At 42.2% G+C, this 14,004-nt stretch overlaps 1 protein-coding gene across 2 annotated transcripts in view; it reads left to right on the forward strand.

Annotated features, from left to right (window-relative positions):
• The window catches only part of LOC136864435 (membrane-bound alkaline phosphatase), a 194,727-nt gene that overhangs the window by 145,049 nt on the left and 35,674 nt on the right, over positions 1 to 14,004 (forward strand). For both annotated transcript variants that reach the window (XM_067141427.2, XM_067141426.2), the window contains exon 7: positions 7,299 to 7,433. In XM_067141427.2, coding sequence (XP_066997528.2) covers positions 7,299 to 7,433 — 135 coding nt within the window. The remainder of the gene's footprint in view (positions 1 to 7,298; positions 7,434 to 14,004) is intronic.

Consider the following 14,004-nt stretch of genomic DNA (forward strand, 5'->3'; position numbering starts at 1 on the left):
AGGAAATATAAATAAATTCTAAAAAAATCATATAATTACGAAGTGAAAATAGCTTTTATTAAGCTTGATTTAATGATTGTGTGAATTTGGAGAGATTTTCTTTCTCAACTGAAACTACAACAGATCCCTTGAACTCCAAGTTACAGTGTCATTTTAAAAACTGACATGTAATAAATCAGACAACATGATGTAGCCACAAAGACGCACACAAAATGCTGTCACTTGCGTACACGGATTTTATTTGCAATTATTTACAGGTTTCACATTACACACACATCAACAAACCACCGTTTTTGACAACTGCCTATCACAAAGCACATGGAGACTGCAACCACTTCACGTCAACTACCAACTTTACTAAACCAATTCACATACTTCAAACACTCGCTAGCACGACACACGTCTGATCAAAACAACTCCCGTTAAACAATATGCAGCAAGTGTTTCATGACATAACCTCACAAACAATGCGATCGGAAATAATAATGATACTAATACTAATAAGTGGATGCAAACACTTCACAGTCATACATCACAAGTCAAAATAATAATAATAATAATAATAATAATAATAATAATAATAATAATAATAATAATAATAATAAAATAAAATAATAGTCTAATGATTCGAGCTCGATACTTATATTATTTACCCATGAGTTAAATAATATTGTTTTCAAGTTATATCAGTTTATTACACTTGCGTCAATATTCCCCCCTATAACTTGAAACAATTTCGACAGTCCATCACACTCGTCGACTTTGCCTTGGACGTAGATCGTATCTTCTCTCTTCCTCGACGTCGCTGGATGAGCTCTCCTCCTCTTGACCGCCTCGTGCCGTGTCGGGGGTCGGGGTTGCCTCGCAGCCAGCCTCTTCCTCGATGATAGTCGATGCATTCTCCTCGTGACCAGATTGTGCTGTATCATCAGTAGCCTCTCCTCCAGGTGGACCCGTGGTAGTACCAGGCGTACTCTGTATACGCATCAGTTGTTTGAGTCGCCGCAACTCCGATGCGTGGACCTTGTCAGGAGGGTTGGTCTTTAATAAGCAGACCCCATGGCCCAGCTGCTTATTCACCTCGACGGGACCGACCCACTTGGGTGCGAAACCTGCGTGAAACCCTCCAATCCTATTACTGACTGGGTGGTTACGTCGCAGTAGTTGTTGGCCTGGTAGGAAGATCTGGGTCTTTTCGACATCTTGAGCCTTAGCCTGGGTAAGGGATCTCTTCTCGGCCAAAGCTTGCTTCTCCTTGATGTCCTGCTGCTGCTGCTGCTGCTGCCGCTCTGTTAGGGAAACAGCTGCATCATCTTGACCAAAAGTGGGTGGTGGACGAACCTCCAATCCCCAGTGCCATATAGCTGTCGACCAAGAAACAGCTCCGCTGGGGAATAGCCATTGACACGGTTGATGCGTCGTCGCAGGGCAAAGGGTGACGGTGGTATCTGACGGTCCCACAGTCGATGTTCTTTGTCTATTAGGTGGACCCGTAACATCCTTTTCAGCTGCTGGTTCCGTCGTTCCTTTGGATCGGCCTTTGGGTTGTAGATGGGGGTGGTCCAGTGCTCCCCACCCCATTTTGTCATCATTTGCTGCCACTTCCTTGACGTGAACTGACTCCCGTTGTCTGATAAAATGCACCGTTGATAACCGTAGCGGCTGAATACCTCATCTTGTAGAAGGCTGGTGATGCGTTCCGTCGTGTCTTCTGGTATCGGAAAGGCCTCAATCTATCTTGTGAAGAGGTCGGTGAATACTAGGAGTCCTGTTTTACCCCGTGGTGTTCTAGGGTAAGTACCAATCAGGTCCAGGGCTATGACCTCCCAAGGGCGTCTTCCTCGCTGACTGGAATATGCCTTCCTGTTGCTCGACTTGGTACAGGCGCAGATATAGCGCCACTTCACATAGTCCAGGATGTCTTTCCGCATGTTGACCCAGAAGAATCTTCGTCGGATGGACTGATATGTCTCTTCGCCTCCTAGGTGTCCAGCTTACGTGCTGTCGTGGAACTTCTCGAGGATGTCCATCGTGTGGTGTCTGGGATCACCCCTACTGCAGGCGTGTCGGCAATGTGCGACCTGTACATCAAGAATCCTCCGTCAACCCGAAAGTTCTTGTAGCACACCTTGAATTCCCTCGGAACAAGTCGATTATCAGTGTTCTGTCTCCTAATCCACTGCGTCATGGTCCTACAGGGCTTGTCTTGTTCTTGCCACTGTTTGATTACTCCCAGATCAAGTTCCTTCTTGATGGTCATAAGGACAGGTTCCTTGGGCTCACTCTGGTGTTTTAGTGGCAACTGCCTCTCGACAATGGTGGTCCTAGTTTCAGATTCCATCGCCGGGTGCCTAGATAAGCTGTCTGCTCCTATGTTCATCGATCCTAGAACGTGACACACATCGAAATCAAATTCTGAAATTAACAGAGTCCATCGCATCAATTTAGATTTTGAGCCAGAGACCGAGTTCAACCATTTGAGAGCGGCGTTATCGATGTAGAGAAGGAATTTCCTTCCCTCCAAGTAGCCTCTGAATTTGCCCATGGCCCACACCACGGCTAAGACTTCCTTCTCGGCAGTGTAGTAGCGTTGTTCAGTGGAAGATAGCTTTTTGCTGGCATACTCGATGATGTCCCTTCCGCCGTCACTCCTCTCCTGGAATAACACGGCTCCTAGGCAGGAGTCGCTGGCGTCCGTTTGCAGGCACATCTTCCGTTGAGGGTCGGGATGGGCTAGGCCGGGAGCGTTGCATATCTCAGCCTTAATGCCTTGGATACTGCCTCTTCTTTGCTCATCCATCGGAACGTTCAATTGTTATGGAGTAGATCGGTGAGTGGCATTGCCTTCTCTTCAAAGTGTGGCACGAAGCTGCTATATCATCCACTCAAGCCAAGGAACTGACGCACTTGTCTCTTGGTCAGCGAGCGTTCAGCTTCTTCGATAGCTCTCTTCTTATCCGGTTGTCTTTCTAAGCCTTCAGATGTCAGGCCATGGCCAAGATATTCTGCGCGGTACTGGGCGAAGTGGCACTTCTCCAGTTGGCAAGTCAGTCCATGAAACTTTAGTCGTTCCAGCACTTTTCTCAGATGTACGAGGTGTTCTTGAACATTCTTGCTGTGAATTAAAATGTCGTCGAGATACACTTAGCAGAAATCTCCAACATATCCTGACAATACCTTATCCATCAGTCGCATGAAGGTGGCAGGAGCATTCTTCAATCCAAAAGGCATTACTGTAAACTGGTACAATCTCCTCGGTTCATGAAGGTGGTCAGTAGTCTAGAACTTTCCTCGACCTCCACTTGCCAGTATCCGGAGTTGAGATCCAACGTGCTGAAAATCCTATACCCGCCTACTTGTTTCAGCGAGTCTTTCAGGTCAGGCATGGGGTAGATGTCACTAACGGCCTTCTCGTTCAACCTGTGGCAGTCCACACACATTCCATACTCCCCATTGTTCTTTTTCGGTAGGACGATAGGTGAAGTCTAACAGGATGTGGGGGGTTCTGTGAGACCTTGGTTCTTCCATCTCTTGAATCTTCTGAATGACGAAGTTGCGCTTATCCGGATTGATTGGATATGGGCGTTGCTTGATGGGTGAGGAAGTGCTGCATTCAATGGTGAGCGTCACCGTGGTAGTCCATCCTATTTTATTGGTGATGACTTCCGGAAAGTCCTTTAAGGCGCATCTCGGCTCCTCTTCTTCACTTGGATGAAAGAGCGTTGACTGGATATCTCCTAGGTCTACGTCGACTTTCGCATCCTTGCGAGTTCGGAGATTTCCATTGTGCCAGGCGACCCTCAGACGTTTGTCTTTTCCCATAAAGATGTCATGAGCTGCAGAGTCTAGGATCACCCTGCATTTCACCAGAAAGTCATGACCTAATATATGATATCAAGTATTAGGTTCTGTATCACTGCAACGTCACTTACAATAGGCAGGTCCATGCATTTAACGGTTAGGTTAGTCTGTCCTTGGATGGAATAGGTTACCCCGTCCGCTGCTCCCACTACCCTTCCGAGACGATGAGACTGCATAGGCAGTAGTAATTTGGCAACTGTCCCGTTGACAAATGAATGGCTTGCTTGGCTGTCGAGTATGGCTGAGAAATTCTCGTTGCCTATCCTCAAGATGATCGCTGGGCGAGATTGGTCTGTTCTGCCCAATCTCTCTCCTGCTTGTCCAGGGCTGCCCGTCTGTCAAGTCTTGAGGCACATTCCTGTTTCCGGTCCCATCCCCCTTAATCCAGAATGGGACGGACCTAGTTTCTCCGACGTCAAGGTTGGGCACTTATTCTTCAGGTGTCCCGTTCTTCCACAAGGGCAGCAGTTCTTAACGGAGCTGGTCTCTTCCGTAGTTTTGTTCTTGTATTCCTCTTCCAGCTGGGCGATGATTCTACGTACATCATCAAAGAATGTCGGTTGTGATACTTTCACTAGGGGTCGAATCTTATCGTGGAGTAGCTCTGTGATACCTGGTAAGATCTCGTTCTCGCATCCTTCGGGTGCAGACGCTTGAAGAGCTGGTACTTCTGTAGGACGAAGGCGCTAGCTCTCATGCCAGCGAGTTGTGCCTTAGTCAGTAGCTTCCTTTTCACGGAGCTCTTCACCCCTTCGGAATTAAACCTAGCGAGGAATTCCCTCTTGATGTCCGTCCAGTTTAAATTTAAACCTTTCGAGTTATCCCACCAAGTAGTGGCTTGCCCATTTAATCGCGGTGTGAAGAGTTGCACGAAGATGTCCCCTGGTAGATTAGTCCTTCCTAATAGACTGAGTGATCCCTCGATGAAGCTAGTCGGGTTCTCTTCCAGTTGCGCGTGGAATTCCGGAATGCTGTCTATAATCACCTCGCCATCAAGGTGTGGCGACACGTCCTGTTTGAGTTAATCTGTCTTCTATTGCATGAAGGACGCTTTCTCTTGTATTCTGTACATCTCCCGTGATAGTCGAAAATCGGTTTTCTAACCTTCCTTCAACAGCAGAAATTCGCCTTTCGAAATTTCCCTCGACGGTAGAAATTCTCCCCTCAACCTGTTGCTTTGTGCCGGAAACCTGGATTTCCACCTCCTCTTTGTGGTTCGAGATGTCCCCTTCCAGCTGGCTTATCCTACTATCGATCTGTTCAATCTGTCCCAGTTTTGACTCGATGTCTGATATTCGCTGCGTTAATCGATTGGTGACATCGCTAATTTGGGTTGAAATTTTGTCATTTTCGGTTGAAATTTTCGATTCTAGGCCCTGTTCTACTTGGTAAACCTGAGTGTACACTTGTGATATTTGTCCGGTTAAAACTGAATTAGTTTGAGAAATTTCGTCTGAAATTTCGTCTGAATGTTTGCTATTTATTTTCGAAATTTGATCCGTTAATGTGAAATTGAGTGTCTGTATCATGTTCGTTAACTTAGAATGCATTTTGATAATATTTACATCATCTTCCGATGTTTCGTCTTGATATTCGTCGACTTCGATGAAAAACTTTTCGGGATCTTCGCCTTTTTCTAAGAGATATCCCCGTAACCGCGTCTGCAGTGATTTCTTCTTGCCGTTCGTCGGAAGATTTCTCTTGGTGAGTTCGTCCTTGAGTTGTTGTACGGACATATTTTCTAGTATTATTTGCATTTTGATCTATTTCTCACTTACACTCGTATTTACTTGTAAATTCTTACGTCCTCGCCACGGTCGCCAATGATGTAGCCACAAGGACCCACACAAAATGCTGTCACTTGCGTACACGGATTTTATTTGAAATTATTTACAGGTTACACATTAGACACACACATCAACAAATCACCATTTTTAACTGCCTATCATGAAGCAAATGGAGACTGCAACCACTGCATGTCAACTACAGTACCAACTTTACTAAAACAATTCACATACTTCAAACACTCGCTAGCACGACACACGTCTGATCAAAACAACTCCTGTTAAACAATAACTCAACTTCGCCATCAAGACTGCTTCCTTATATATGTGTTGCCTGGCAGGGCTTCCACAAGGATATGTCACAACATATCATCTAGTAAATTCTAGAGTGCCGAATAACATACAGTAGTTATAATGTAAAGAACATTCTAAAACCATCTAGTGTCAAAGATATGTTTTTCTGGATATTACAGTGTGTTGGACAATCTTACTGTGGATTATACATCACATACACAGGTAATAATAAAATATATTATTAATTACAGGTTTTTACATTAACTAAACTCATATAAATATATATATTTTTAATAACAATGCTATTTGCTTTACGTCGCACCGACACAGATTGGTCTTATGGCGACGATGGGATAGGAAAGGCCTAGGAATTGGAAGGAAGCAGCCGTGGCCTTAATTAAGGTACAGCCCCAGCATTTGCCTGGTGTGAAAATCGGAAACCATGGAAAACCATCTTCAGGGCTGCCGACAGTGGGGTTCGAACCCACTATCTCCCGATTACTGGATACTGACCGCACTTACACGACTGCAGCTATCGAGCTCGGTATATATATATAGCACATGTTTCATGACATAACCTCACAAACAATGCGATCGTAAAGAATAATTATACTAATACTAATAAGTGGATGTAAACATTTCATAGCCATACACCACAAGTCATAATAATAATAACAATAATAATAAATAATAATCATAATCATAAATAATAATAATGGTAATAATAATGATTCGAGCTCGATGCTTGCATTATTTACCCATGCGTTAAAAAATATTGTTTTCAAGTTATATCAGTTTATTACACTTGCGTCAAACATTACTTCAAGAATTATATTCCCTTAAGCATGAGAGGACTAAGGCAATTTCCCTGTAGATCATATTGTTAGGAAGCTGTAAAATAACCTTTCTTTATACCTGAATTAATTATTATAAAAGCAAAAATATTTTCATTTCGATTGAAGTTGTAACATATTCCGTGAGCTCCATGTTACTGTGGATTTTTGGAAATTGAAATTTAGTAAGTCTGACAGATTTGAACCTCGAGGGTTGTGTTTCTATAAGCATAGGCCTAGGGGTATTTAGGGAGTAACCCTCCATAGACAGGTATTTTCACATATAAATCTCTCAAACGTTATTATTGTGGGAGAAACGAAAAGTTGCATGATTGATTAAAGCATCAGTAACTTTCCATGATATCTTGCTGTCATCAATGTATACTGAATATGAGAATAAGGCCAGTGTAGTCCTTTTGTCAGCACCTAATATAGTCTGCTGTTTAAAACAGCGGATGTAGTCGAGTAAATCACGATTCGACCTTCCATTATTAACACTGTAAACTAATTCTTCCTTGGTCTTTAGGTTTATTCGAGGGGAGTCACATGAAGTACCATTTGGAAGCCGACGAAGAAAATGAGCCCACTTTAGCTGAAATGACAGAAGCTGCCATCAAGTTACTCTCAAAGGAGAAAAATGGATTTGCTCTGTTTGTTGAAGGTAAGTTATGAGAAATACAATAACTGCAACATCAATATACTTCTACTACTACCATCATCTCCACCACTGAGGACCAACTAGAGACATGTAGTCCTAAATGGTACGCGTATATATAATAAGTCTACTCGACCATTTTGGGAACTATATAAAGAAAATATACTGCTTATTGATTTTGTGTTCTGAGAGCATTTTCATTCAGGGTGTAATTGACAGTCTTCTAAAATTGTGGAGGTAAAGCAAGGGGTAAGAGTGACCATTATTGTAAGGTGTAATTCATATCTAAATTGTTGCAAATTGGAATCATAGAAGTAGAATAAACAATGTTTAAAACATGTCTAAAAATGTCTTTCTCCAAGGCGGACAAGTTAAAATATATATGTACAATATTTAATTTCAATCGTTGCTGACAGTAATCCAATAACAGTTTGTTGTTTGCGTTGTGAAAAGATTTGCTCTTAATACTTGCAAGTGAACAAATAATTTATCTTTTCTAAAGTATGCTTGAGGAAATATATTGTTACGAATGAAAACTCGATTTGTTTCGTCGGTCTGGTTTAATTGTAGATTGGCCTACATTAATCCACACACACACAATTCTACTCAACAATGAATTACTAGATTCCACTAATTTCTGTTTATTTACAAAGTCTCTGTCCTCATCACAATGCGTGGTCCGGCTCGCCGGTATTACGTAGGAGATGGTAACCCTGGTTGACAGCTGTCTTTACTTCCACTTAGTCTCGCCAGTCCAGTCCATAGCAGCTGCGGGCCGACAGATAGGTTTGAACACAGGGTTACTGGCTGTAACACACGGCGATTCTTCCTTGATTCAACTCCAGAGAATGTCTACAACACTCACGTCCAAACAGTGACTCCACGACGGTCTACAACCCTTGGTAGTACGTACACAAACATGACGATAATCCGAATCCCGTGGACCACTAAAGGCAGCCGATACTGCCGCCCCAGTCCAGCTACTCACTCGACGCTCCGAAACAACTCCTCGTTAGCAGCGATCTTGAATTTTTATCTCGGATAATGAAGTACTGGAAATTTCGCGGTACGGCTACAGAGGGAAGGTTCTCGCTTCATGTTCTGGAAGGCACACGGGGAATCTAGACGATGAGAACAATAGAGGGAGAGACCGGTCATGGCCTCCAGAGCAGATGGGAGGTCCCGGTCTGACTAACTAACCCCCTTCCAGAAAATACCGAAGAGGGGTTACGACAGGGCTGACAGCCGTTTGAGCACGTTGTCTTGGAGCAGCACGTAAGGAAATCTTTTCCATGGGAATAATTTAGGGCAGTAGTTTTCTCCTTTTTCTATTTGTTTTACAATGCACCAACACAGACAGGTCCAATGGCGACGATGGGATAGGAAAGTGCTAGTGACATCATCCCGAATTAAAGAACATCCCAGAATTCACCTGGTGTGAAATGGAGAACCACGGAAAACATTATTCAGGGCTGCTGACAGTGGGATTTGAACCCACCATTTCCCGAGTGCAAGTTCATAGCTATGCAATCTGAACCGCGTGGCCAACTTTCCCGGTTAGAGCAATAATATTTCCTACCAAGCAGTATATATTTTCTTTTGTTGTGAACTGTTTCCCACCAATATACAGCCTATTACGACGTCCTATATGGAATCGTTGATACGACCTCTTTAATTGATTTTTAAACTACCTGTCCGCATCTTGAATTTGAAGCATTCTGTTCATTACAACACATTTGAAAATAATACCTATTTGATGTTGCATTCTTACTTAAACAGTTCTTACAGTGTAACAAAAGAACTTGCCAGTCTGTCAAACACACAAAAATTTCAATATAAATTATAACACTATAAACAAACCTGTAATGAAGTACACACTGTTAAACAAAGAATGACACGTTCTGTTCTAGAAGAACATCCTCAGATTCTATTAAATCACGTAAATCATAAGTATATATGTACAGGATTGTTTACATTATGTAAACTTGTCAATGATAGAGAGTTAGGTGATAATATGAACAAGTATAAATAAATAAAGATTTATAAAGTATTTACATAATGAAAAGCGTCTGTACTTATCTAGACTGCCGAAGTTTCGTCCATTGTCTCACAACACTATTTCAGGACGGTGGTCATGGAGAGGCTAATGGAAAGTTTTGGGCATAGCATACTGTTCAGCGGAGAGCGGAGGGGTAGCAGGGGAGGGGCGAGTGGAACGATTTAGAGCCTTGTTATTGGAGGTTATAATCTAGCATACTGTACCACGTTGAGGGGATGGGGAAGTAGGGGCGGAGCGAGGTGAACGTTGCGGAACCTTCCTTCACCTACTGGGGATGGGAGAGAAAGTTGTTAACCTACGTCACGTTATAATGTATTTTGATAAATACAAGTTATATTTTTGGTTAACTAAAGTATGGAATTGAAATAGAGAGTATCCATTAGAAGTTATTTATATGATAAACCATACTCTAAAGGCAGTTAAGCGTTAATTTAAAGAGTAAGTGTTGACGAGATATTACGTAAGTAGAGCGAAGAGGGGGAGTTTTTTAAATGTGTATGATCATTTAGGTTGGTTTCGTTAGCTCTTTTGCAAAGTGAATTTAGCTTGCTTCCTTAACATTCAAATACTTACTTTTATTTTCTATGTGTTGTAAATTGTAAATTTTAAATTGTAAATTTTACTCATATAAAATAAAAGTAAATATTTGAACATTAAGAAAGCAATCGAAATTTACATCGTAAAAAGGTAACGAAACTAACCTATTTTTATCAACAATTCCCCATCTTCGCTTTACTTACATAGCATCGTGTCAAAGCTTACTCTTTAAATTAACGCCTAACGGCGGGGAACAAGGAAGAAGCCTCCCCGAAGATTGTAGTTAATGCAATCGGGCGTTCCCTGGGCAACGGTTTGACCGGCTGATTCTTCCACAAAGGTGCTGCTACACAGCAACAAGTATGCAAGAGAACTTATCTACGCATAGTCCTTTTCAGGACCAACCAAGCACGGAACACTCATCAATTTCCATTAATAACTACTTACGGATATGTCAATTGAACATCGAATAGATTTCAACTGCTAAGATTCAATATCTGTCATGCCTGATGCTGCAGAATACTGTAGATATAATAGCAATACAGGAGACTCACACCAAGGATGACACAGATCTTTACAGAAGAGGAAGGATATATGGTTATGATCTGGCTGGAGCCATAAATGATGAACAATACGGTATTGCTACATATGTCAGGTCCCATCTCACCGACTACAAAGTAGCACAGCAGATGTCTTTGTTTTGGCTGTAGAGATTGCCGGCATCACTGTAGTAAATATTTATAAACCTCCACAAGTCAGCTGGCCAAATCCTCCTGTAAGATCCTTCAGTCACCCAGTAGTGTATGTCGGGGATTTCAACAGCCATAGTTATGTATGGGGATATCTTAATGAAGACGACAGTGGGGCAGTTCTAAATGAATGGATGGAACTGTACAATCTTCAGCTTGTGTAAAATGCTAAAGATCCAGGAACATTCCGATCTGGTAGATGGTTAAAGGATTATTCCCCTGATCTGTGCATCGTATCTAAATCTGGTAATAACGATATGGTACAACGAAAAGTCATCAAGTCTTTCCCACACAGCCAACATAGGTCAGTCATTATTTATTATGGTACAGAAATTCCACTAGTAACCTCCACCCCACAACCTCGATGGAATTTTCAACTTGCGAACTGGGAACTGTTTCAGAAAGGTCTTGATAACACCGTTCAGTGGATTCCCCCAATTCCATCCAATTATGAACGATTTGTGCGTGCTATTAAAGTTAATGCCAAAAACTATATTCCACGTGGGTTTCGGAAGGAATACATCCCCGGATGGTCTCAAGAATGCAATGATTTGTATGTTAAATATCAAGAATCTCACAATGATACAACAGCTGATAACCTTTTGAGAGCTCTCAATAAGAACAGAAGAGAAAAATGGCATAAAACAGTGGCAGAACTTAACTTTACACATTATAGTCGCAAAGCCTGGAACCTTATAAGAAAACTTGGTACAGATTCAATGCTGTCAAGCACAGTCCCACGTGTGAATGCCAATGCTGTTGCATCCAGACTAATGAAGAATTCGAAAGCTAAAATTGACAAGGCACATACACGAATCGTGAGAAATGAATTGTACATAAAGAGATCCAATCTAACACCACATCCTGACTGCTCAGGTGACTTCAGCATTGAGGAACTTGATATAGCCTTGAATATGCTAAAGGTATATAAAGCTGTTGGCTTTGATGGCGTATATCCAGAGTTTCTTAAAGCCACAGGACCAAAAACAAAATTGTGGCTCTTTGAATTCTTCGATGAAATTCTACGAACTGGAAGATTACCAAAGCTTTTCAAACAGGCTAAGATAATTGCAATCCTGAAACCAGGCAAAGACCGAACCGATGCTTCTCACTACCGGCCAGTATCGCTACTCAGCGTGACCTATAAGCTACTAGAAAGGCTTATTCTAAATCGCATTCAAGAGGCCATTGATCAAACCATCCCTGTTGAACAAGGTGGCTTTAGGAAACATCGGAGCTGCTGCGACCAGGTTTTAACATTGACAACTCTAGTTGAAGCTGGATTTCAACGAGGTCTCCGATCAGCTGCAGTTTTTGTGGACCTTACAGCAGCTTATGACACTGTATGGAGGGATGGCTTGATGTCGAAGTTTATTGAAATCATCCCATGTCAAAAGCTGGCTTTTCTAGTGAACAACATGCTCTCTGACAGACGCTTTAAGGTGTTTCTGAACGGACAATCTAGCACATGGAGGACTCTAAACAATGGCCTACCTCAGGGATCAGTTCTGGCCCCCATTCTGTTTAACTTGTATATTCATGATATGCCAGACACTGACTCATTGAAAATCCAGTATGCAGATGACCTAGCGTTAGTCTTCCAGAGTAAAGGTCTTATGCACTGTGAGAATGTACTGACAAGTGATCTGACGAAATTGAATGACTACTTCCATAAATGGAGACTTCAACCTAACCCAAATAAAACTGAGGTTACTGCATTCCATCTAAATAATAAGGAAGCCCATAGGAAGCTACATGTGACTTTAGACGGAACCGAAGTACCGCATAACTACAATCCCAAATATCTAGGAATCACTCTGGATCGGTCCTTGACATTCAAACAACAGTGCATCACGTTATCTAAGAAACTTGGCTCCAGAGTGAATCTACTCCGTAAGATTGCCGGAAGTAGCTGGGGAGCGGACGCCAATACCCTACGCACTGCTGTACTCGCTCTTGTTTATTCTGCTGGTGAATACTGTGCTCCTGTATGGCAAAACAGCATTCACACAACAAAGATTGATGTCCAGCTTAATGAAGCCATGAGAGTGATCACTGGTACTGTCAGATCTACTCCCATTCAGTGGTTACCTGTCTTAGCTAATATTGCCCCGCCAGATCTAAGGAGGAAAGCAGCTAGGGTAAACTTGCTCAAGAAGATCTCTTCTCATAAGAACTCTCCCTTGTACGATGCCCTACAACACCCACCAACAACTCGTCTGAAATCACGCAAACCACCCTGGACTGATTTTAAAAGTATCAGTTCTTTCGACATGACCTCTGAGTGGCGACAGCGTTGGCATGAACATCCACCCAACAACGCTCACTTGGTTCAAGATCCAACAAAGAAGGTTGAAGGATTCCAACTGCCGCGTCAAACCTGGTCGAAGCTGAACCGAATTAGGACGGGTCAAGGGAGGTGTGGCTACATGTTGAAGAAATGGGGTTTCCGTTCGTCTGCTGACTGCGACTGTGGAGCGGAGGAGCAGACAATGGAACAAATCGTTAAGGAGTGCCCACTTCGAGCATTTAACGGTGATCTGAGGCTTCTACATCAAGTGACTTCGAGTGCTCTGGACTAGTTATCAAATTTGGACATTTCCATTTGATATATTTTTTTGTGTACTTGTAAAGCCATACGATATATATATATATATATATATATATATATATATATATAACGCTTAAGGCGTTTAAAGTATTGTTTATCATATACAAAAACGTGTAATAACTACTCTCTATTTCAATTCAATACTTTAGGTAACCAGAAATATTTAACTTGCATTTATCAATAATGCATAAAATACATTACAATATGATGTAGGTTAGTAACCTTCTCTCCGCTCTCCAGTAGATGAAGGAAGGTTCCACAACGTTTACCTTGCTAAGCCCCTACTTCCCCATCCCCTCTCCGCGGTACATTATGCTAGATTATTATATCCAATAGCAAGGATCCACATCGTTCCACTCGCCACTCCACTGCTTCCCCTCCCCTCTCCCCTGAACAGTATTTTATTCCCAAAGCTTACCATTATCCTCTCCATGATCACAGTCCTGAAATAGTGTTTGCAGGCAACGGACTAATCTTCGGCAGCCTAGATAAGTACAGGCTTTTTTCATTATATGCAAAGTTATAAATCTTTATTTGTTTATGTTTGCTCACAATATCGCCTAACTCGCTGTCATTGACATGCTTACGCAACGTAAACAATACTGTTTATATATACGCATG

This window comes from Anabrus simplex, chromosome 2 (genome assembly GCF_040414725.1).
Source record: "Anabrus simplex isolate iqAnaSimp1 chromosome 2, ASM4041472v1, whole genome shotgun sequence".
NCBI classification, from domain to species: domain Eukaryota; kingdom Metazoa; phylum Arthropoda; class Insecta; order Orthoptera; family Tettigoniidae; genus Anabrus; species Anabrus simplex.